At 41.7% G+C, this 25695-nt stretch overlaps 1 protein-coding gene across 1 annotated transcript in view; it reads left to right on the top strand.

Annotated features, from left to right (window-relative positions):
• MYCBP2 (MYC binding protein 2) overlaps nt 1-25695 on the top strand; it is a 1075853-nt gene that overhangs the window by 236822 nt on the left and 813336 nt on the right. The window contains 2 exon segments of the mRNA XM_029603038.1: nt 163-270; nt 13934-14053. Of these exon segments, the coding sequence (XP_029458898.1) occupies nt 163-270; nt 13934-14053 (228 nt within the window).

Raw genomic sequence — 25695 nt, 5'->3', positions numbered from 1 at the left:
TAATGCACCTTTTGAAGTAATTGGCCAATTGAAATGCAAAAGCTATAGTGTTAATCATTGTAATCATGCTTTTTAATTTGAATTTATTTTATTTTTTATTTTTGAACGCTTCGTTTCCATTTTGTGAGCTTTCCTATGCATGTGCAAAATGTTTCTCCTCAGGCCCCCTTGTATTTCCTGGTCCTATTTTTATGAACCATCGAGAGCAGGCTCTAGCCAGACTCAGACCCCATCCAGCACAGCTAAAGCATAAACGGGACAAGCACAAAGGTATTTGGTCTTCCTTATTGACTAGGGAGGACATGCGCCATTCCTCCTGGTCTTTTCTTCGTCCACTCAGTCTGTTTTCAGAGAACTGCACAAAAGCTTTTTTTCTTTCCTTGGTCCTTTATAACCTGACAAGAAGGGGAAAAGCATTTAAAAAATGCTGTTAAAATGCTAAACAAAGAGGAATATTATCTGACAAATTGTATTCTATCTTGTTTCATAAATTATTTTTTAAATAATAAATTTTGTGTTTTCCCCTTTTCTCAGAATGGTTATGAAATCTAAGGAAGAAATGTATGCAATCTTTGTCATTTCTTTGGTTTCTTCTGTCTTTATTTCATCATGTGCTTGAGGCCTGGCATGTTATATTTGAGCTCTCATTTTGTTGTGTTGTGAATCAGTGCTGTCTCTTACTGTTAAACATGGTTCCATAATTGTTACTTAAATATAGAATTTCATTACTACAAAAGTTAACCATTGATTAGTTCTTGACTTAAAAAAAAATTCCAAATGGGTTGTCATTATTTGCTAGATATACTATAATTTGTTATATTTAGAACAAACTATAATTGCATTTCTTAATGTGAATTTTATAATAAGTGATTTTAACAGCCTTAATATTTTTAACTTTACAGCAGCAAAATTAACAGAACATGTTTAGATGATTTTGGCTGGTAGTTAAAACAAGCAAAATCCTCAAGATACCCATGTTTTGTTCTGATTTTTATCTGATTTCTAATGGGATGTATGTTTTAAGTTGTAAGTTGCTCCTGCTTAAAGCTCTGACAGATGTGAATCTACATAAATCAGAATACTGCTATGCTTATCCTTATTAGATTGCCAAGCATCATAAAATTTAACTGTCAACATAAAAAAAGAGATGATGAGAGGCAAAAAAAAAAAATTACTTGTCCATAATTTTCTGAGAACAAGCAAGATGGCAGTCCTCATAAATGTGTGATGACATCTGATGGAGCCCAGTCTGAACTTCTCCGTCAAAGTTTCTAGAACCTTAACTGTGCCTCACTGGGCATACCCAGCATGCTATTATGCCATGCATCCATGCGGGGGTCCCTTCAGTCTCTTTTCTGTGGAACCCACTAGTTGTGGTTCTTCATTCTCCTATTTCCTGGGACTTTTCTTTTCCAGATTAGGCAGGAATTGTTCATTGCAAGGTCCTGAGGTCTTCCTTCACCACCCCCCCATTTAGTGTTTTTAGGTAAGTTTTTCAGTCATTTTGGTAAGTTTTTGTTCCTTATTCACGTCCACCGACCGACCACAGTCATAAAGATAGATTTTGATTCTTTAACTTTTGTCCAGCCATGGATAAGTCTCCCAGCAGCTTTAAGAGGTGACAGTGTCATGACTATCACAGATCCCCATGATAGATGTGTCCTGTGCCTGGGGACATCACATAATGTCCCGGGGTGTTGTCATGAGTAACCATGACCCTTAGGATACATTGGTCCCAGTTAGAGCTCTTGGGGAAGCAACTTGGGCATAGTGAGTTTGACTAATTAGAATCAAAGGTACCAACATTGCCACCAAAGGACTCAGGAGCAGCACCAGATACTGCTGATGCATCAAACCCCCCTCATCATTGGAAAGGACCGCAGACCCAGTGTCATCTGACTCGTTCTGTCCAAAGAAGGCCAAGGTTTCAGCCTCTTCTGCTCCTACATCCAGTGAAGACGAAGAAGACTTGGCATCATTCTCAGTTGATCCATGATGCCAGCATTATGAACATTCTGGCTGTAGTTGTGAATCCTCTGAAGCCTTCCTGCAGAGAAGAGAGCTCATTCTCCAGAAATTCCCAGGAACTGCAGTAGCCTCCAGCTGTCAAAGTATCTGCCATCAATACTCCTCTGTTTTTGCAGGAAGATGTAGCCTCCACTGCTGCCTTCCAACCTGTACTGGCATTGGCAATATTTGAAGAGGAGCCGGATTAGAAAATTCAGCAAGCCTTGGACAAGGTGTTGTGCAGCATTAGTGCCCCAGCATAGAGTGTATTGATGTCGATGCAAACCAGTATCTAATCACTGTTGATGTCTTGACAACTGCCCAGCATTTGGCACTAGTGTCAATGTTGGCTGTATTGTTGGTGATCTCTAGCCCATCAGGGGAAGATGGGGAGCTTCACTGATGTGTGGGAGTTCTTTGCGTTCCAGGCCCCAACAAACATAGAAAGTGATGGCAGAAAAGGACCCTATGGCCCATCCAGACTGCCCAGCAAACTCCCATAGTTATCAGTTTCCCATACTTATCAGTTACTTAGACTGCTAAGGTCAGGGCTCCTGTTGGTTACCATTTGAGTCCAATTTCCTCCCTCCCCCCCCTGCTGTTGAATTAGAGAGCAATGTTGGAGTTGCATCAGAAGTATAGTATCAGGCTTTTGGTTAAGGGTACTAACTGCTGCATTAAGCAAGTTATCCCCATGTTCTTGTTGGTTACTGTTTTGGTTCAATTTCCTTACCCCCCCTGCAGTTGAAGCAAAGAACGACATTGGAGTTGCATCAGAATTGTAGTATCAGGCATTTTGGTTAAGGGTGGTAACTGCCACATTTGGCAAGTTACCCCAATGCTTATGTGTTAAACCTCCATGCTTATATGTTAGAGGCAAGGCCTCAGAGAAGAGTATACAAGTGCTCCTCTCTCTGAGGCCTTGTCTGCAGAAAGGGAAGCTTCTGGGTCTTCTCCCCAGTGTTCCAGTGAGAATGAATATTCTTGGGGGTATGATTACAGATCTGTAGCTATTTCTGAAGAAGTCAGTAGGTCTCCCCTCTGACCCTTCTCCTCCATGAAAGGAAGTCCAACCAGAGAACATCACTACTTTCAAGGGCGAAAATTTGCATCAAAAGGTGACTTCATGTCTTTATGTAACTATAGCTTTGCTTCCAGTTGACTGCAAAACCTTCTAGTGAAAATCCTTGATGTATGTCATGGGCCATGACTACTGATCCAGTTATAGGCTGAATAAGGAGCAATTGGGACTCAAAGTGGGCCGTAAATTTCTTTTGTAAATTTTTTAACATAGTTTGCTGGCCCATAAAAAGGGTGGCAAGTTCATGTTAGGTTCCAAACTTTGCATTGGAACTTAGCACCAGAGCTTGTAATAATCCACAAAAATTCAGGCCCCTAACAGGAGTTGTTTAGCTGCAGTACCCGGACAAAATGGCTGTTTTGTGTTGCGCGGAGCACAGTATTCTAAGAGTGACCTTCATTCAGCTGCCTCTAGCTCTTGAACCAATAGAAATCCAGCTGAAAAGTTTTGCATAGTTTGAGGCCCTAGTGAACATCTGCACACAATTTATTTTATTCAATTTGAAGGAGGTCGAGCGTGGATGAGTTTCTGAATTGGTCCACTTGACATGGAATGTTCCAAACATCCTTGTGGTTCAATTGATTTGGTTCCTGGTACCCCACAAATGGTCTCTGGATTAGGGTGTCACAAATTGGATATTCCGTGAATGGGACAAACCCGTGATAAATTTGTTTGCATCTCCCAGAGCAGGAAGGTTTTGCTCTTCTGTTCTAGGAAAGGGATGCAGGGCAAACTAGCCTCAGATGTCTTTGCCCTCGATTGGAGTGAAGGCCTACTGATGCCAGTTGTTAAGACTTTGTTGAGACTAATTGAAGACAGTGGGTTCATGATTCTCATAGCCTCCCTTTGGCCAAGATAGTTTTGGTTCCCACTCCTACGGGTAATGTCCATTAGATTCCAGACAGTCTGGAGAATTGCCAAACTCTCATTGCTCAGAATTGAGGGAGGTTGCACCCTTCCAACATCAGGTCCATGACTTTCACAGCTTGGATGTTCAGAGGGTGACTCTGCAACTCCTGGATCTCTTAGAGGATGTCTAGTGTTAGCTTCCAATGGAGGAATCTACAAAGAAGACCTGAGGACTAAAATGGAGGTTTGCCTTATATTGTGAGCTAAAGGTCTTAGAACTTTCTCCTGCTGCACACAAACTGCTAGGTTGCCTTCTAAATTTGTCAATCACAAGACCAACTCTTTAAGAGTTGATCTCAGTGCCATTGGCGCCTATCACTGACATATTGAAGGTAGACGCTTCTCTGTACAGCCTTTGTTGTCCGATTCATGCAGAGCCTGCTTCAGTTGATGCCTCCCATCAGGCCTTCTGTTAAGTCTTGGGATCTCAGTGTGGTACAGACCTAGCTGATGAAAGCTCCCTTTGAACCACTGGCAAACTGAAGCTCCTGACCTGGAAGATCAGAATGCAGGGTCACTGAGTTCCATACCCTTATTAACTTATCCACCGTATACTAAGTTGTATCATGATAGGGTGAATCTGCACACCTTTCCTAAGTTTCTGCATAAGGTGGTGTCAGAATTTCATCTAATTCAGCTAGTCGTCCTGCCAACATTCTTTCCCAGACCACATTCCTCCAAGGTGAACAGGCAGTGCAAAATTTGGACTGCAAGAGAGCCTTGTCTGCCTTCCTGATCCACACAGCTTTGTTTCTTTTACAAAAATAAACTGGGATTGCTTTTGGCAAACATGCTTGCCCCCTGTATATGTCCCTGGTGAGACCTCACTTGGAATACTGTGTACAGTTCTGGAGACTGCACCTTCAAAAGGATATAAACAGGATGGAATCGGTCCAGAGGGTGGCTACTAAAATGGTTAGTGGTGTTCATTCTAAAGCATATGGGGATAGACTTAAAGATCTAATCACATATACACTAGAGGAAAGGAGAAATAGGGGGTGATATGTTAGAGGCATTCCAATATCTCAAAGGAGGCGCTAGAGCAAGGGGTCATGCAATCAGATTGAAAGGGGTAGACTCAGAGTAATCTTAAGAAATATTTCTTTACAGAGAAGGATGGTGGATGAGTGGAACAGCCTCCCAGTGGAAGTGGTGGAGACAAAAACAATTATAATGCTAAATTATATGGATTGATAGGGCAGACTGAGCCCCACAGTCTTTTTGTGCCATAATGTTTCTATGTTTCTTTTCAGTTGGCTAACAGATTTCATCTCCTTTTATGTCCAGGTAGGCCTGGATCTGGTAGCCATGTCAAAGCTGACACTCAGAACTATGGCAGCATTGGTAGCCCACCTTTGATTTGTCTCCGTGGAGGAGATTTGCAAAGCTGTGACGTGGAATTCTTTTTACACAAAATCAACATCAATAATGAGGAATTTCAAAATCTTTAAGAATTTTTCTTTTTATATTAAGGAAATTAGTATCAGGTTTTAATGTGCTCACTTATATACAGTCGTTTGGCTCTTGCCCACAATGGGCTGCAACCAACTTCATGTGTATTGGCACTTGATTTTCCCTCATTTACTATTTCCCAATAATTTTTATCTGCTTATTTTAAAAATTATTAAAAGTGCATATGATTCAACTTATCTTGACTTTTTTGTCATGATTTCACTGACACCACAGTGTTGTTCTTGCTGTGACTCAACAGATACCTCCGTGTTCCCACACTCAGACAAAAAACATCTATTGCATTCTTTTTTTCTTCTTTCAGTGCTGCCCTCTGCATTGCTGGCGTTAAAGAACTCCCAAAATTGCAATGTTTCGGCGGCTAATATCGCCTGCTTCAGGGGATTCAACTTATTTTCTCGGCCGCTCCTGGCTCAACCCTGCAGCACACCAACAAATGGCGCTTCATTTGTACCCACATGTACCAAGACAGCCAGCTCCTCCCCAGCACTATTCAAAATACTGTCTGTGATTTGTGAGGTCTGTCACCTTCTCACCAGGCAGGCAAGTGACCAAGCTGTCTTTACGTCTATCAGTCACCAGCTATCAACCTTTCTAATAATTGAATCACCAGCTATAAAGGCCGTCCTAACCCTTCCCTCCTGGCCACGTGCCCCTGAGACTTATCCTCAGTGTGAGAGGATACTAAGTGACCTTGAGGGCAGGATCTACCTACAGGTTTGCTTCCTGCTTCATCAAGCTGATACTCTCCTTCTAGGTTACCTTTCTCCTCCAAGGCAGCACAGGGGCTATAAGATTTGAGGTGGGATTTCTCTAATCTGTCCCTGAAGGTCTCCTCTATATACCCTTCTGTCTCCCTTAGCTCCTCCAGGTCTTCCACTCTAGCCTCCAGAGATTGGACTTGTTCTCTGAGGGCTTGAAGCTCTTTGCACTTAATGCACACAAAACAACCCCTCACCAGCTGGGAGATAGTTATACATGTGGCATTTAATGCAAAAGACTGGAAGGCCTCTTTGTTGCTGTTGGACTACTTCCTGCATCATAAGTTTGTTGTTTTGTTATCAACTTAAAATTTCTAAGGAAGCGGGGATGTAAAGCTAACCTAAAACAATTTGTCTATTGATTTATTTTATGTTTGTCTGACAATGACTCACAAACACTATAATTAATCTAACTATATTGTCCTAGTTACCCACCTTATTGACTCTTGTTTTGTAATAAATTCCTTCTGTGTAAAATCTGTAGCATATTACTCCTTCCAAACACAATTATAATGTGTTGGATTTGAAAATAAAAAGGTCTGTTTGCTAAACAAGAAGGATAGGCGCAAAACAACAAAAAAATGGGAGATTTTTAGACTCATGCTTTTGCCCTTTACCAAATCAGTGAGGTTTCACTTGCATTTGACATCTGAAGTCATTTTCCTCCTTAAAATAAATAAAACATCTTTTTTGTGCGCAGTGTGCAATTAGGTGCAAATTAGTTTTGTTATAATCAATATCTTTGAGAGCAACATTGCAGAAGAGATAGTAAAATGTGTCTGTTTCCGGATAATACTAAGATCTGCAACAAAGTGGATACGCCTGAAGGAGTATAGATAATGAAAAGTGATTTGAAGAAAGTTTGAAAAGTGGTCAAAGATTTGGCAGCTAGGATTCAATGCCAAGAAGTGCAGAGTTATGCATCTGGGATACAGTAATCCAAAAGAGCTGTATCTGATGGTGGGTGAAAGACTGGGCACGGACCAAGAGAGGGATCTTGGGGTGACAGTGTCTGACTATCCGAAGGCGGTGAAGCAAAGTGACAAGGCGATAGCTATAGCCAGAAGAATGTTGGCTGCATAGAGAGGTGATAACGCCCTTTAGCAGGTCCTTGATGAAACCTCACCTGGAGTACTATGTTCAGTTCTAGAGCCTATATCTCAAAAAGGATAGAAACAGGATGGAGGCCGTCCAGAGAAGGGTGACCAAAATGGTGAGGGGTCAGTATTGGAAGACTTATGAGTAAAGGCTAAAGGATCTAAATATGTATACCCTGGAAGCGAAGAGGTGCAGGGGGAGATATGATACAGACCTTCAGTTACCTTTAAAGGTTTTAATGATGCAGAAACTTCAAACTTTTTCTGTTGGAAAGAAATTAGTAGAAGTAGGAATCACGAAATAAAATTCCAGGGGGGGGGGAACGACTCAGAACCAGCACCAGGATTTATTTCTTTATGGAGAGGGTGGTGGATTCCTGGAATGCCCTTCTTGAGGAGGTGGTGAAGATGAAAACAGTAAAAGAATTCAAAGTGGCCTTGGATAAACACTGTGGATCCCTAAAGGCCTGGCATGCCCTTCTGGAGGAGGTAGTGATGACAAAAATGTGGCATAGGATAAATACTGTGGATCCCTAAAAGCTAGAGGATGGATATGAAGAAAAGGGTGCATGGGAGTAACAAATAAGCCTTGATACTTTTGATGCAACTGCAACATTGCTTTCCACTTCAGCGGCAGAGGGAAAAGGGGAGTTGGATTCAGACAACCAACAAAGGCCCCTGACATTTATGGTCTGGGGAACTGGTAAGCATAGAGAGATAACCTGCATGGAGCAGCAATTACTACCCTTAACAAGTAAGCCTTGATGCTTTTGACGCAATTACAACATTGCTGTCTGCTTTGATGGCGGTGGAAGAGGAATTGAATTCAGACAACAGCCATCATGGGCCCTGACTTTTACGGTCTGGGGTGCTGATCTGCAGTGAATTTTCTTCATTGGTTATCTTAAAGCTTGGGGGTAACTCCATGGAGTGGCAGTTGCTTTCCTTAAAAGAAAAATGGGAGTAACCTGTATGGTGCAGCAGATACTACCATAAGAAGCTTGCTGGGCAGAGTGTTTGGACCCTTTGGTCCTTTTCTGCCATCATTACTGTTACTATGTAATATAGTCTAACGAAGCACCTTGTTTATTTTGAGAAGTATTGTAACATAAGTCAAAAGAAACTTGAGTGGGTGGAAATGCTCACTGAGTATGGATACAAATTAACTATAGTGTTGTACATCCTCAGTAGGATAAAACTACCCATTAAGCTCCATAATGGCATAAGGCACTGCTGGGCAGGGGCCACTTGACTTCCATGTGATATGTCCTAATCATGGATAAAATTAACTTTGAGGCCAGCTTTATGACTCAGTGGCAGTGCTAGCAGAAGAATCTGGATTTGATTTGCAGTTCAGGTCTTTGTTCTCTGGGTCGCCTGGGGTTGGGGATGCTCTGGAGAGAGCATTCATAGTCTATGGTAGGGAAGGAGTCAGTTATTATGTAATGTCATCATCTAAGGGCTGGATTTAAGGCTCACAGTACCTAGATTCTAGAAGGAGACTTGGTACATGACTTCTGCCTGAAGACTGTTGCTACAGTGGCTGGACTAAAGTTGGGAGGGAAAAACATCCCTGCGTGATTACCAATGAAGGCTCATGGTGTCAAATCCTAATACTAGTTCTGATTTAGCTGGAGCTCAAAGGAGCAGGAGGAAACTGCTGAACCAAAAAGCTCCTAAAAAAACACATTTTTATCCTTTTTGAGGTTGTACAGCGGGATATTTATGCTGTGTATGGTTAGCAAGCATTGCAACTAAGCTAACTTGAAGCTGATTAGATTTAAAACAGCATTTTGGAAGGGACCCCTTGTGCAGTAGAGAGCTTCAAACTCAAAACTGAGTAATTCTGGATCTGCAGTAAAAATGATACTTTTTATTTTTTAGATATTTATGAAGGAACAGTGTGCAGAGATGGGGTTGTAATTGAATTGAAAAGTAGTTATGTATAAAAAGTGAAAAATAAACTGCAGAAATATTGCACTTGGACCGGTGCTTTTCAATATATTTATAAATGATCTGGAAAAGAATACGACGAGTGAGGTTATCAGATTTACAGATGATACAAAATTATTCAGAGTAGCTAAATCACAAGTGGATTGTGATACATTGCAGCAGGACCTTGTGAGACTGGCAGATTGGGCATCCAAAAGGAAGATGAAATTTAATGTGGACAAGTGCAAGGTGTTGCATATAGGGAAAAATAACCATTGCTGTAGTTACACGATGTTAGGTTCCATATTAGGAGCTACCACCCTGTAAAAAGATCTAGGCATCATAATACTTTGAAATCGTCAGCTCAGTGTGCTGCAGCAGTCAGAAAAGCAAACAATGTTAGGAATTATTAAGAAGGGAGTGGTTAACAAAATGGAAAATGTCATAATGTCTCTATCGTTCCATGGTGAGAGCGCCCCTTGAATAATATGTGCAATTCTGGTCGCCGCATCTCAAAAAAGATATTGTTGCGATGGAGAAGGTACAGAGAAGAGCAACCAAAATGATAAAGGGGATGGAACAGCTCCCCTATGAGGAAAGGCTGAAGAGGTTAGGGCTGTTCAGCTTGAAGAAGAGATGGCTGAGGGGAGATATGATAGAGGTATTTAAGATCATGAGAGGTCTTGATTGAGTAGATGTGAATCTGTTATTTACACTTTCGAATAATAGAAGGACTAGGGGGCATTCCATGAAGTTAGCAAGTAGCACATTTAAGACTAATCGGAGAAAATTCTTTTTCACTCTACGCACAATTAAGCTCTGGAATTTGTTGCCAGAGGATGTGATTAGTACAGTTAGTATAGCTGGGTTTAAAAAAGATTTGGATAGGTTCTTGGAGGAGAAGTCCATTAAATGCTATTAATCAAATTGACATAGGGAATGGCCTCTGCTGTTACTGGCATCAGTAGCATAGGATGATCTTAGTGTTTGGGTACTTGCCTGGTTTGGCCTCTGTTGGAAACAGGAATCTGGGCTTGATGGACCCTTGATCTGACCCAGCATGGATAAAAGAAGAAAAAGAAAACTTTTTATATGTTCATTGAAGGAGGAACTGGAAAAGGCCCACAAATGACAAAAGTATATATGGTAACTCACGCCATTTACAAAATAAACAATTCATGTAGAATGTGGAAAACAATGGGAGTAGATGGGATTCATCGTAGGGATCTTGGAGGTTCTGGCAGCAATAATGACTTTTCTGTCAGCACGTAAAATGAATTAATTCACTCCACTCTATACCGATTAGTCCCTCTATCAGGGAAAGGACCAGTCCTGTTTTAGAAGGCTGTGACAGTGAGGGAACATCCTCGTGCCAAAGGGGATAAGGTTTTCTCTGGCTGGGATTCCCTAGGTTTAGGGGAGGGTTTGGAGGGCTGCGGGCTATTTTTTTTTTTATTTTTTGAAGGCAGATAAAATGGATGGGAGTTTTGCTCTGGCCTGGCTAATTTTTTGAAGTCAATGTGAAAGCTGCCATCCTGTTGGTCCTCAGAGAAAGTGAAGTTACTTGTCTGCAGGGCTGGTTTTCTGATGGACAGCAGGATGCCAGTCCTCACAAAACCCTCCTGCCTCCTCTTGGAGTTAGTTTCTCCAAGTCTTAGCTTTATCATGGACTAAGGGGCAATGTCTGCGAGGCAGAGATGTGGCTAGGTTTATACATTCCGAGTAAGGTATGCACTTTGAAATCAAAGTTCCATGCCGGGCTCCATCTGATGTCACCCATATGTGAAGACTGACATCCTGCTGTCTATCAGAGAACCACAGTTACAGGTAAGTAACCTCACTATAGTAAGATGTGTATTCGGGGAAGAATAGAAATTTCTAATTTGTGTATTTGATGATTTTATTCATTTATATTTTGGTGGAGAAAGGTGGTGTATCAAAGTAAATAAAATAAGTAATAGTTCTATATCCCTTTGTGATACAACAATTTATAAATTCAGCTACAACACAAGCAAATCATTTTTATAAACAATATATAAGATAGCACATTAACAATATATAACTTTAAATATTAAAATTCAATAATAGAAAAAGTAAAATAGAAAAAAAAATCTAATATAGTGATTCAACAATTTACAAGCTTGGTTAAAAAGCTTAACTTCACCATTCTGTAGATTCTTTGATCCCACATGTTTTCCTTGTGAGAAGTCCATAATATGACTGTAATGCAGAATAACACTTGATTACGTGTTCTGGAGAGTCTGCTCTTTTACTGGGTGCATAGCTTAGAGATTCATAGGCAGAATGCAAGACTTGTGAAAGAATATTTGTAATTAAACAGTCTTTAAATTGTTGGGGCCCTTGTGTCATTGAGTACTTTAAATGCTAGAGACAAGGCCTTAAATTAGGCCCATAAAATAATAGGAAGGCAGTGTAAGTTCGTTACGGTATCTCTGATTCCTGGAAGAACTCTGGATGCAGCATTTAGAGGAAGTTGTAATTTATACATTGACTTTCGAAGATGCACTATATGTGAACAATTATAGTAATTGTTCACACACAGGGAATCAGTTAACTTAGTAAAATCAAATGCATGAAAATTACATAATGTAGATGTAATTGGAAGAAAGCATTTTTGGCCACATTGGCAATATAAGCGCTGCTATATTTAGTCTATTACAGTGCCTAGATTTCGGCTTTGGAAGACAGTATAAGCTATACAATGAATGTCATTTTTGTAGGATAGAAATTCAGTTTTTAATTATGTCCATATTTGTTCAAGACTGGTATTAAGAAAACTATTATGTTGTTTCTAGCCAATTCTAAAGAGAACGATTTGAATATCTGCATACTACATATAAAACTGCAGGCCGAGACGTCTGATCAGGGATAAAAATTAAAAAGTAGAGGGGATAAAACTGACCTCTGTGGAACACCACAATCCAAAAACTTGATGGTATTTCCCTTTAAGAAAGGACTAAAACCATACCAAATTTCAGGTTTGCAAAGCATTGCAACAAGTAAGTGACAAGGGTCAGAGAGATGCTAGGGTGCATGGGAAAGCTTTAACCAGTAGGAAAAAAAGAATAAGGCTGAGATTAGATCAAGTGTGGGCTGCGGTATTATAACAGGAAGGAAATTAGGCAAACTAAAGGCCCTTATGTTCCTCATGTGCCTTTATGTTCCTTGTGGTCTAGTTGTTAAAACAGTGGGCTGAGGACTAGGGTTCAAATTTGAATTCCCCACTGACATTCCTTATGACTTTGGGCAAGTCTTTTTATCTCCTTTTATCTCAGGTACCCACTTAGTTTGTAAGCTCTTTGTAGAATGAACTTATGGTAGTTGGTTTAATAATAGTGTTGTAAGCTACCTTGAGCAGTAGATGGAAAGGTGGGCTAAAAATAAAACTGTGTGCTTATTTTGAACTAGACAATCCCTCTCTTCTATCCCCAGTAAAGAAAAACCTAAATTCAGGTACACCACAAAAAGCATTTAAGTCTTCTCAGGAATTCCTTCTGCCCATGCCCTGTGAAGGAGTATACACAAGAAAACCCCAGAAGACCTTAAAGGACCAGATCCAGAGATTTGGTCCAGTCCACCTTAAGCCCAGACAGCAAGGAATCATAGACTGGGACGAGCCTGTTGGAAAGGTGTATATCTAGCTAGGGCCAGGAGGAAATAGACCCCAGGGAATGATGGAATATAGAGAAGGCCCAGACTGAGAAACACTAAGTTTTATATTATTTCTTTGTCTGTAAACTGTGGCGTGCAGAACTGTTTTCTGCTTCATTTGTATATTAATAAAGTTCATGAAAATAGTCAGAGCCTAGACTGCATCTGTTCTCTGGCCTTTCTGATTGCACACAATGCCACATCTCCCTTTTTTAAATTAATAGAATAATCTAGAACAGAATGTTCAACCTATTTCATTTTTCCTTTAACAAAAACATTTGCCTGTATCCAGTCAGGTACCTACAGACCCTTTTTTGGTAATACTATCCTGCATAAGAGCCTTGTATGGTGGTGTTATAGAACCTTAAAACACTAGGAACTTAAGTTGCCGATTTATTAACATAATTATGAAAATTCATATATTCTGTATTAGGGTTAGGATGAAGTTAATGTTTCTGAAAAACCTCCAGCATAGCTCTGAAGGCTTTTAGGGAGAGCATCGTTTTTGTACCTAAACAGTAGCCGTGACAATGATTAAGTAATAATCAAAACATTGAAAAGAAGTGCAAAGCTTAAGAAATGGAGCTTTTTCTTTTAAACACAGCTAAAATACATTGTGCACACTTTTCATGAAAGTGCTGATAATTTTCATTTGAATTTGTACATTGGTTTAGTAAAAAACAGAAAAAAAATTATTTTTGGTCCATTCAGCAGAAATTACTGGTTCATTAAATGAGTTTTTTAAATTATTGTTTTTAAAACTGTGACATGAGGTTCTCTAATTACTGATTGAGGTATGATATGAGACAGCTTTTCTTTCTATATCTTTTTCAAGTAATTGCATTCTTCAACTGGCTTTCTATTTATTTATAGAATTACTTCAGTTCTTGTATTTCCCCTCATTTTTCACTTTTAAACCATGCTTTTTATTCCCAGTTAAATAATGGAAATCTCATTTTAATTTCATACTGGTAAGTGTTTAGTGTGTTAATTGAAATTTGCAGATGGAAGTGGAGAGCGGGGAGAAAAGGATGCAAGCAAAATTGCCACCTATCCTCCTGGTGCTGTGCGGTTTGACTGTGAAGTCCGAGCTGTCCAGGTCAGCTGTGGTTTTCACCATTCAGGTACAAAATTAAAACTATTGTGTACTTCACATGTTATAGAATTAATTTGCTGAAATAGTAATGAAGCAACAAATACATTTTTACAATTTTTTCTCATTTCAATAAGTAAACCACACGTGCCATTGATTGAAAATCGTTCCATAAGAAAATGTTAGTAAAAATAGAGAGAGTTTGTTTCAAGAGAACTAGTTTTGTGTGATGTTAGTATATAAGTATATGTGTATGGTATAAGCAAGACCATCCTTTCAATTACTGTATTTTTCGCTCCATAAGACGCACTTTTTTTCCCCCAAAAGTGGGGGGAAAATGTATGTGCGTCTTATGGAGCGAATATAAAAAAAAACAAACAAAAATCTAACAACCCCCCCCCTCCTGACTCCCCCAAGACCTGCCGACTTAATTTACCACAACCCCCCCCAAGACCTGCCGACTTAATTTACCACAACCCCCCACCCTCCTGACCCCCCCAAGACCTGCCAAACGTCCCTGGTGGTCCAGCGGGGGTCCAGGAGCGGTCCGGGAACGATCTCCTGGGCGTGGGCCGTCGGCTGCCAGTAATCAAAATGGCGCCGACGGCCCTTTGCCCTCACTATGTCACTGGGACCGACGTGACATAGTGAGGGCAAAGGGCCGTCGGCGCCATTTTGATTACTGGCAGCCGACGGCCCACGCCCAGGAGATCGTTCCCGGACCGCTCCTGGACCCCCGCTGGACCACCAGGGACGTTTGGCAGGTCTTGGGAGGGTCAGGAGGGTGGGGGGTTGCGGTAAATTAAGTCGGCAGGTCTTGGGGGGGGGTCAGGAGGGTGGGGGGTTGCGGTAAATTAAGTCGGCAGGTCTTGGGGGAGTCAGGAGGGTGGGGGTTGTTAATTTAAAGTGTGGGATGGGTTTTTTTTTTTTTAGGGGGGGAGGGGTTCCCAGAGAAAAAAGTTTTCTGATCTGGGGAGTGGACCGAAATGGCCCTCCCTAGACCCGAAAACAAAATGGGGAGAAAAAAAAAAAGCTATGCACTCCCCTAATTTGCTCCATAAGACACCCAGACGCAGAGCCGGTTTAGCACAATTTTTTTTTTTTTTTTAATTTTCCCCCTCTGAATCCTAGGTGCGTCTTATGGTCAGGTGCGTCTTATGGAGCGAAAAATATGGTAATTATTCTGCCATAGATTGCTCAGCTCAAAAAATAAATAGTTCCATTAAGTGTTTGTAAATGTGAAGCAGGCTTAGTCATATGGAATGTGCAAAAATAAGATTGAAATCTCATCACAAATAAAAATTTCAAACAGAAAAGCAATTGCCTGTTTTATGCCTCAATCCTGATACTACCACCTAATATCTTTCTGTGAGATAGAATGTAGTGAATTTGTATTTAGAGGGACCCACGAAGCACCACAGTGCCCTCAGACTATATTTTTTGTAAAACATTCATATTTTACATTTTGAACAACTGTTATTAAAAATTGATCCACCAACTAAGAGAGAGGTTCTAATATTGACCATAACTTTGCCCACTAGTTTCTCTGGTGGTTGATAAAGATTGCTCTGTATTTTGGGCATAGTTATTAGGATCTTAGATTTCGGTTGAGAAATATGTCCTCATTTTAAACCTACAGATACAACCACCTTCATTTCCAATTTTATTGATGCAGTGAGATCAAATTTAAACGTTGAAGGTGGTACAACCTCTTACTTATTTTTGACTAATCTTTATTAGAAGTCCACCCTTTTCTTCTGGTTTTACTCTAATAGACTTTTCTTGTAAATCTAATGCAAAATGTTCCTCTTTAGTAAGGTTATAATTATGATCCTAACTGGTCATCTCTCCCTCTATCCTGAATATTCCATTGTGCAAGCTACCTTAAAGTATCTATGCCATTGTCAGAAATATACAGATAAAGGGGGCAATTTCAAACTGTTTCTATTGGAATAAAGTCTGCATATATGTTTTGCCCATTGGCTTTGTGCCAGTTTTCAACAGGGTATGTATGTGCATATTTTCCATTTGAAAACTGCCACAGGGCCAAAGTATGAACATATAAATCAGAACATTTGATTATTGGCATCAATTTAAGCTGACATCATGGAAGAAGCATACTTGGATAGCTTCCTTTTCTCAGCTCTATATATTGATGTCAGGAGAACAACTCTGCATATCTGAGAAGGAATAATTAAGGTTATGTATATTGTAATGAAGCTGATATATTATGCAGTTTGAGACAGGACTGATTTTTTTTTTTTTAAAGGAATGTAAAAAGGATTGATTTGGTCTTGCTGAGAGATAAAGAGTCTCTAAGCTATGTTCTAGACATTTGGCTTTGAATATTTTAATTCACAATGATCGACAACCTAGTTGAATATATTTTTTTAACCCTGTTTATGGGTGAATTGAGCCCCCTTAATCTTCTAGTTTTCTACTGTATATGTTAGTTGTGGACCCTTGAGCTGGAGCGAGTGGTGATGAACAGTGAGGGATTGCCCTCAATGGAACTCGTCTCCGGGAAGTGGTGCTGATGAGGACAACCCGATAGGACCTTCACCTATACCAGCCCTTGTTCCCCGCAGGTTGAGCCCTTGGGTGCCGGGGCCGGCAGGACTTAGGTGCGGGTGCCTCAGAGAAGCAGGTGAAGTAGATGATGGAGACAGGTTCAGCCGTCCGAGTCTGGGCAGGCAGCGAAGAAGCGGGAACGGTGAAATAGGCTAGGGGTCAAGACGGGCAGCAGACAAGCAGAGACGAGAAGATAAGCCGAATTCAAATCTGGAGATCAAGCCGAGGACTGGATACAGGAGCAGGGATGAGGCTGGAAGCAGGAACGAAGGCACAGGCAGGCAGGAACTGGAAGTAGGAACACTGGAACTGGAGCAGGAAGAAGGCAGGAACTGGATCAAGGCAGGAACGAAGGACATCTGTAGCAACTAACACTCAAACAGAGAAGACCTGTTGCAAAGGCAATCTTCTGTGGCAGCTGTGGGGTTTAAATACCCCTCCTAGATGTCATCTTCCGGGGCCGGACTTGGCTTTCCCGCCACTGCCCCTTTAAAGGGCGGGGCCTCCCGCGCACCTAAGGAGAGCCCCACTGGAAGGAGAAGGACGGCGTTGGCGGCCATGCGGCAGGCCGTGGGAGGCCTGTTGTGGACTGGAATGTGCTGCGCCGGGCCGCGGTGAAGAGAAGCAGAGGAGAGGTTGGAGAAATCAGCTGGGGGTTGCTGCAGCCGAGAGCCGCAAAAGTATATGACAGGTATATCTTAAAAATATATCAGAACTCTTAAACTGAAAGGCAACATATCCGTTTGATGATTTTGCCATCTTAAATACTTTCTAAGTTAAGTGTGCACACATTTGACATGGGTGAAGTAGATTGGTAACTGGTTTAAAAGGTCAGAAACAGAGGATAGGACTAAATAGTTTTCCAAATGGAGAAAGGTGGTTAGTGAAGCACCACAAGAATCAGTACCGGGACCTGTGCTGTTTAACATATTCATAGACGATCTGGAAAAGGGAAAAATGAGTGTGTTATCTGCAGATAACACAAAATTATTCAAATTAGTTAAAACACCACATTGCGAGGAACTGTAGAAGGACCTTGTGAAACTGGGTAAATGAATGACAGACAAAATTTAATGTGGAAAATCGAACTACAGGTAGACTTTGCTGGATCTGCATTAGGAGTCACTTCAAGAAAAGAACTTTTGCATCCTGGTGGACAATATGTTGAAATCCTTGGCTTAATGTATGGCAGCATTCAAAAAAGCAGATTGTTAAGAAAGATCTGAAAAGGAATGGAGAATAAAATGGAAATCATATTGCCTCTGTATCAAGCCATGGTGCGACCACACCTTGAATATTGTGTGAAGTTCTGGTTGCTTGATTTCGTGAACATAAGAAAATGCCATACTGGGTCAGACCAAGGGTCCATCAAGCCCAGCATCCTGTTTCCAACAGTGGCCAATCCAGGCCATAAGAACCTGGCAAGTACCCAAAAACTAATGTTACCATTGCTAGTAATAGCAGTGGCTATTTTCTAAGTCAACTTAATTAATAGCAGGTAATGGACTTCTCCTCCAAGAACTTATCCAATCCTTTTTAAACACAGCTATACTAACTGCACTAACCACATCCTCTGGCAACCAATTCCAGAGTTTTATTGTGCATTGAGTGAAAAAGAACTTTCTCCGATTAGTTTTAAATGTGCCCCATGCTAACTTCATGGAGTGCCCCCTAGTCTTTCTACTATCCGAAAGACTAAATAACCGATTCACATCTACCCGTTCTAGACCTCTCATAATTTTAAACATCTCTCTCATATCCCCCCTCAGCTGTCTCTTCTCCAAGCTGAAAAGTAACTTTAGTCTTTCCTCATAGGGGAGCTGTTCCATTCCCCTTATCATTTTGGTAGCCCTTCTCTGTACCTTCTCCATCGCAATTATATCTTTTTTGAGATGCGGCGACCAGAATTGTACACAGTATTCAAGGTGCTGTCTCCCCATAGAGCGATACAGAGGCATTATGACATTTTCCGTTTTATTCACCATTCCCTTTCTAATAATTCCCAACATTCTGTTTGCTTTTTTGACTGCCGTAGCACACTGAACCGACGATTTCAATGTGTTATCCACTATGACGCCTAAATCTCTTTTTTGGGTTGTAGCACCTAATATGGAACCTAACATTGTGTGGGTTATTTTTCCTTATATGCATCACCTTGCACTTATCCACATTAAATTTCATCTGCCATTTGGATGCCCAATTTTCCAATCTCACAAGGTCTTCTTGCAATTTATCACAATCTGCTTGTGATTTAACTACTCTGAACAGTTTTGTGTCATCTGCAAATTTGATTATCTCACTCGTATTTCTTTCCAGATCATTTATAAATATATTGAAAAGTAAGGGTCCCAATACAGATCCCTGAGGCACTCCACTGTCCACTCCCTTCCACTGAGAAAATTGTCCATTTAATCCTACTCTGTTTCCTGTCTTTTAGCCAGTTTGTAATCCACGAAAGGACATCGCCACCTATCCCTTGTCTTTTTACTTTTCCTAGAAGCCTCTCATGAGGAACTTTGTCTAACGCCTTCTGAAAATCCAAGTATATATCATCTGCTGGTTCACCTTTATCCACATGTTAACTCCTTTAAAAAAGTGAAGCAGATTTGTGAGGCAAGACTTGCCTTGGGTAAAGCCATGCTGACTTTGTTCCATTAAACCATGTCTTTCTATATGTTCTGTGATTTTGATGTTTAGAACACTTTCCACTATTTTTCCTGGCACTGAAGTCAGGCTAACCGGCCTGTAGTTTCCCGGATCGCCCCTGGAGCCCTTTTTTAAATATTGGGGTTACATTTGCTATCCTCCAGTCTTCAGGTACAATGGATGATTTTAATGATAGGTTGCAAATTTTTACTAATAGGTCTGAAATTTCATTTTTTAGTTCCTTCAGAACTCTGCGGTGTATACCATCTGGTCCAGGTGATTTACTACTCTTCAGTTTGTCAATCAGCCCTACCACTTCTTCTAAGTTCACCGTGATTTGATTCAGTCCATCTGAATCATTACCCATGAAAACCTTCTCCATTACGGGTACCTCCCCAACATCCTCCTCAGTAAACACCGAAGCAAAGAAATCATTTAATCTTTCTGCAATGGCCTTATCTTCTCTAAGTGCCCCTTTAACCCCTCGATCATCTAACGGTCCAACTGACTCCCTCACAGGCTTTCTGCTTCGGATATATTAAAGTTTTTACTGTGAGTTTTTGCCTCTACAGCCAACCTATGAAAGACATAGTGGAACTAGAAAAGGTGCAGAGGAGGGTAACACATAACAGAGAGAATGGAACTTCTTTCCTTTGCTAAGCTATATAGCCTAGAGCTCTTCCACAAGGAAAAGAGATGGCCGAGAGGGGACATGATAGAAATTGGGGTGGAATGGATAAATAAAGAATGGTAATACTAAAACAAGGGGACACTCCATGAAACTAACAACTAGAAGATTCAAAACAAATCTTACAAACTTTTTCACTCAGCATGCCATCAAGTGGTGGAATCTGTTGCCAGAGGATATGATCAAGGCAACTAGCACGGCGAAGTTAAAAATAAGTTTGAACAAGTTCCTAGAGGAAAAGTCCGTAACACCTAATTAGCCAGGTAGACTAAAGAAAGCTACTGTTATCCCTGGGAGTGAGAAAAAGGAATTGGATCTACTGTATGGGATCTATCAAGCACTTGTGACCTGGATTGGCTACTGTCAGAGAGGTTGCTGGGCTCAATGGACTTTGGTCTAACTCAGTATAGCAATTCTGATGGAAGTAGAAGTTGCATTCAGAGCTTACCAAATGATTCCTGTTAACCTAAACTTTGTAAAGATTGACCTAAGTAGATAGAGCAATGGGTTGAGACCAGGACTGACACCCCTTGTGATCTGTGTCAAGTTCCTTTTTCTTTCATTGCCTTAGGTACCCATTCAAATCATGAGAAGCAAGGATTACCTGAATTCAAAAAATGATTTAAGCTGTCTTGAACATTATTTGGTGTGAGGCAATTTAACAATCCAAAATGTATTATATAGAAACATGGAATGTCTTGACAGATAAGGACCTAAGGTCCATTTGTTATGCTCAACATACATTATCTTTTTTAGGTTGTACAGTTTATTTAGTGCGTCGGTTCTTGGCATGATATTTTGCATTGCTTGGTTAAAATTCACACAATTCAACAGGTGTGTTGCAAAAAATCAATTGCAAAGGTCTATGTAAAACAAACCAGAAAATGCAATTTAAACAGGAAAAGTTCAATAATTCCAAAATGCCAAATCTTTATTGAAATGTAAACCCCCCAAATTATCCTCTTGAAATTCCCCTTGATGTATCTAATGGGACATATTTCTCAAGAATGTAATGCTTCTTTATTTTACCACATGTAATTGGTCCCTCCTGATGCAGCCTTTGCGAAACACGGTCCGAGTCGGGGGACTGACATTTCAGTAAAGATTTGGCATTTTGGAATTATTGAACTTTTCCTGTTTAAATTGTTTTTTCTGGTTGGTTTTACATGGACCATTGCAATTTATTTTGCAGCACACCTGTTGGATTGTGTTCATATTAGTGTGTTTGCCCAATTTTAAACACTTCGTTGTTTAAAATTGCCATCTGCCATCTATCAAAGCAGAAGAAAATGGAACAAAGGAAAAAAATGCTTAAATATGGATGAAGTAGAGCAAGATGGCTGCAGTGCACTAGTGGTGTCCTGGGTTCTTGAGCGTTTATTTTTTACTTGCTAAAAGATTGATGTAATGGTGAAGAGGAAAGGAAGAGTGTGCCTTCCCTTTTCAGGCCTCTGGCGCTCTGTCTTTAGGGGCCATGGATCACTTTGTAGTCAAGGGGGAGTTGACTTGGTTGGCCTCAGTTGTGCCATTGGGGGGCTGAGGCAGCAGCAGAAGAGTCACTGGTCCCTTTAGACAGCTGAAACATCTATCGACCCAGAGGCTATGGATCTGGCCTCTTGACTGCAGCTCGTTGCTGAGTTTTGGGCTGATGATCTCATCGATGCTGACTTGGAAGAACTTTGGAGGGTGGTAGTCCAAGTAGCTTCAGCAACATAGGGATAGCTTTAGCCGATGTGCCCGGGAATGGAGCAGATGCAGATCCCGCAGGACCATGTCTCAGAATGTTGGAAAGTTATCCGATTCTTTGTATTTGTAGTTTTCACTTCCAAAGCCTGAGGTTGTTACTTTGAAGGTGTTCTATAGAGTTTGGGTAAATCTTTCGGGGCAGTTTGCCCAATTTTCTAACCTGTTTGGCAATTTGGTTCAGAAGGTTGACGGAGTTGAGACTCTGCTGAATGATTGTGATCAGAGACTGGTTGCTGCAGAGCTCATCATTGAGACAGATCAGCAAGAAAATAATATAATTATAACAAGGTAGAGAACATTATGAATGGAGGAATTTTTGCTTCATTAATTTTCTTAAGTCTAGAAAAATCTTAGCAGAGCCACAGATTTTAAGAGATTTTACTTGAGATACTTAAAATTTCTCCAGACTCTATGCCAGGGCTTCCCAAACTGTGGGTGGGTTACCCAAAATGGGGTTACAAAGCCTTCCTCTGGGGTCACACGTGCCTCAAATGGCAGCACCCTTTATCCACCAAAGCAGCATTAGTAGTGGAAATCAGTGTGGGGCTTGTGAGCCAGCATGTGCTCTCAGACCTTGCAGTGTTACTGCCCTTGCATGTGTTTCATTGGTAACCGAAAGCCCTGAATGAAAGAGGATCAAGGCCATTACAGGACCCATGAGCTTGCACTAGCCCACAAGTCCTTTGCTGACTTTAATTAGTAATGCTGCTGCCGCTTGAAGATCACTGTTGGGCTTGGGACTAGCCATGAGGGAAGGAGAGGGCTGAGTGTGTATGGGTTAGTGGAGATTGCCATTTATCCACTGCTGAACCTATCTTAGAAAAAAAGTTTCCCCACTGTCATCAGTCTGCCTTATCTTCCCACCAGTTATCATTCCTCTGTCCAGAGCTCAAAGGAAAATATTGCTGCTGACCATGGCCAGGAAGATGTTTGGAGGAGGTTTGAGATGGAGGGGGTTTGAGGATTGGATAAAGTGGAGAAGGATTGGCTGTGGTGGATGAGAAAAGAGGGAATGACAGATCAACTGGGAGATGTAAGAGGAGGTGGAGTGAGAGGGGATCAGCGGAGGGGAATGTGAGAAGGATTGGAGTCCATTGCTGACTTTAATTAGTAATGCTGCTGCCACTTGAAGATCACTATTGGGCTTGGGACTAGGTGAGGCTGAGAAATGAGAGGAGATGGAAATGGGTAAAGATGGAAATGAGGATGAGGGAAGAGATGACAGGATAAGTTGAGGGTTACAAGGGCTTGGGGAAGAGTGAGGATCAGCTGGATGGGTGTGAAAAGGCTGTAGGGGATGAGAGAGGATGGGTTGGGGAGGTGTTCGTAGCAAAAGTTGAAAGAGTCCACTGGAGGGGAAGTGGTTGAGAGAGGGGGGTCCTCTGGAGATGCTGGAGGTTGAGAGAAGTGATAAGCTGGAGTATGGAGAATGTAAGAAGGAGTGATTTTGGAGGGATCGCATTCCTGCTAATTTGTTTTTGTTGTCCTCTGGGATTATGTGAATTTTCAAGAGCTGAAATTGGATTAGATTGGCTGAAAGTTTGGGAAGCCCTGCTCTGTGCCATTATTAATAAAGATTTTTTAAATACCTAGTAGTTTTGATCTCATGGCTTTTTAAATAAAGTTCTGGAGGAATTTATGTGAATTTAGCTATGTTGATTGTGACCTTTGAATTGGAAAGTGATAGTGATCGGGTATTGAGGCTATATTTTAGACATCGAGAAGATTTGTTTGAGAAATAGGTTTGAATTTTTCCTGACATGGCAAAAAGTACACAAAAGAAGAGGAAGCAGTTTCTCTTATTACGACCAAGAGTGAGTCAGATTGGAGCAATGTTTCTTTTGAAATTTTCATGCAGATGTGTGATTAGATTTAAACAAGCAAAATCTGTTTTTTGACCCTTCACAACTCTCCTTGTTGACCTGGACTGGCTACAAGCTCTACCACTGTAGGAGATGAAGGTTCTGTGGAAGAAGTTCCCTGTTTTTTTTCTCTCCTTTTGTTATATGAAATCTTGCCCTACTGCAGGCTATTAGGGATGTGCAGAGGGACGCTATATGTTGCATTCGGGATACGTATTCGTCGGGGGGCAGATACGTTGCATACGTCCGTATGGCGTCCCGATACGGTTATACGTCGAATCCTATTCGTTACCCCGGCTAAAATTAAATTTACTACAATCCCCACCCTCCTGACCACCCCAAGACTTACCAAAACTCCCTGGTGGTGCAGTGGGGGTCCGGGAGCACTCTCACACCCTCAGTACCAGTTCAAAATGGCGCCGATAGCCTTTGCCCTACTATGTCACAGGGGCTACCGGTGCCATTGGTCAGCCCCTGTCACATGGCCATCGGCGCCATCTTGTGCTCCTGCCATGTGACAGGGGCTGACCAATGGCACCGGTAGCCCCTGTGACATAGTAAGGGCAAGGCTATCGGCGCCAATTTGGTTCCTGGCACCCGACGGCACGAGTGCAGGAGATTACTCCCGGACCCCCGCTGGACCCCCAGGGACTTTTGGCCAGCTTGGGGGGCCTCCTGACCCCCACAAGACTTGCCAAAAGTCCAGTGGGGATCCGGGAGCGACCTCCAGCATTCGGGCCGTATTGCCAGTATTCAAAATGGCGCCGGCACTACCTTTGCCCTCACTATGTCACAGGGGCTGACGGTCGGTGACATAGTGAGGGCAAAGGCTAGCGGCTGCCAGTACTCAAAATGGCGTCGGCGCTAGCCTTTGCCCTCTCTCTGTCAGAGGGGTCGACCCTTGGCCCCTGTGACATAGTGAGGGCAAAGGCTAGCGCCGGCGCCATTTTGAATACTCGCAATACGGCCCGAGTGTAGGGGGTTGCTGCTGGACCTCGGCTGGACTTTTGGCAAGTCTTGAGGGGGTCAGGAGGCCCCCCAAGCTGGCCAAAAGTCCCTGGGGGTCCAGCGGGGGTCTGGGAGCGATCTCCTGCACTCGTGCCGTCGGGTGCCAGGAACCAAAATGGCGCCGATAGCCTTGCCCTTGTCGCAGGGGCTACCGGTGCCATTGGTCAGTCCCTGTCACATGGTAGGAGCACAAGATGGTGCCGATGGCCATGTGACAGGGGCTGACCAATGGCACCGGTAGCCCCTGTGACATAGCAGGTCAAAGGCTATCGGTGCCATTTTGAACTGGTACCGAGGGTGTAGAGTGCATGGGATGGCTCCCGGACCCCCCGCTGGACCACCAGGGAGTTTTGGTAAGTCTTAGGGGGGGATCAGGAGGGTGGGGGGGTTGTTTAAATTGGCGGCCTAATAATTCGGCGAAAATTTGTTGTATCCGTGGGGAATCGCGATATGTTTCGCTTCCCCACGAATATAACGAATTTTGGCACATCCGTTGCGGATTGCCAATACGTAGGGACCGAATGCAGACCCCTACTGTCTATTACATGTGTAATGTATTTGTATATTTTTTTCCTGGTTTTTTTTTTTCTCTTTTTCCTCTTGTAGTGGTCTTTTGTAAGGAAAGCTTTGGATTGTTTTTTGCTATCTTTCGGTGTTTGAGATTTCTGTTGTCTTACTAATTTTCAAACAAGATGTACGGTATTTCTTGATGTATATTTTAAAATGCATAAATAAAAAATGTAACCCCCTCCCCCCAAAACAAATGGACACTTTGAAGTATCCCTTTCTATGAAGATAACATTTTGAAGACTTTTTACAAGTTAATATTGCATAGCGTTCTGTGTATTAACGGCTTATTAAACTAGTTATAGATTGATTCTTCCAAAGACTGGTGTGTGGTAGCTAAACATTCCATAGGATTGTAAAAGCATACATGAAGATAGAGGAATGTTTCAAGAGAGATCCGCATACCCCTAATTGGCAATGAACCTAGCCCCTTCAGACTGTTTAGCCAATAGATGTGTGCCCGTCTCTTTAAAAATGTATTTGTTACAGATTTTATAAATTATCTAATTGTACAGTAAATAGCTTAAAAACATCTTCAGATTGCTGCATATGTAAAAAGGAACATGAAACTCCCTTATAACAATT

Source organism: Rhinatrema bivittatum, chromosome 5 (genome assembly GCF_901001135.1).
Source record: "Rhinatrema bivittatum chromosome 5, aRhiBiv1.1, whole genome shotgun sequence".
Lineage (NCBI taxonomy): Eukaryota > Metazoa > Chordata > Amphibia > Gymnophiona > Rhinatrematidae > Rhinatrema > Rhinatrema bivittatum.
Note: the sequence above shows the minus strand (reverse complement) of the source record. Positions and strands in the feature narration are given on the sequence as shown.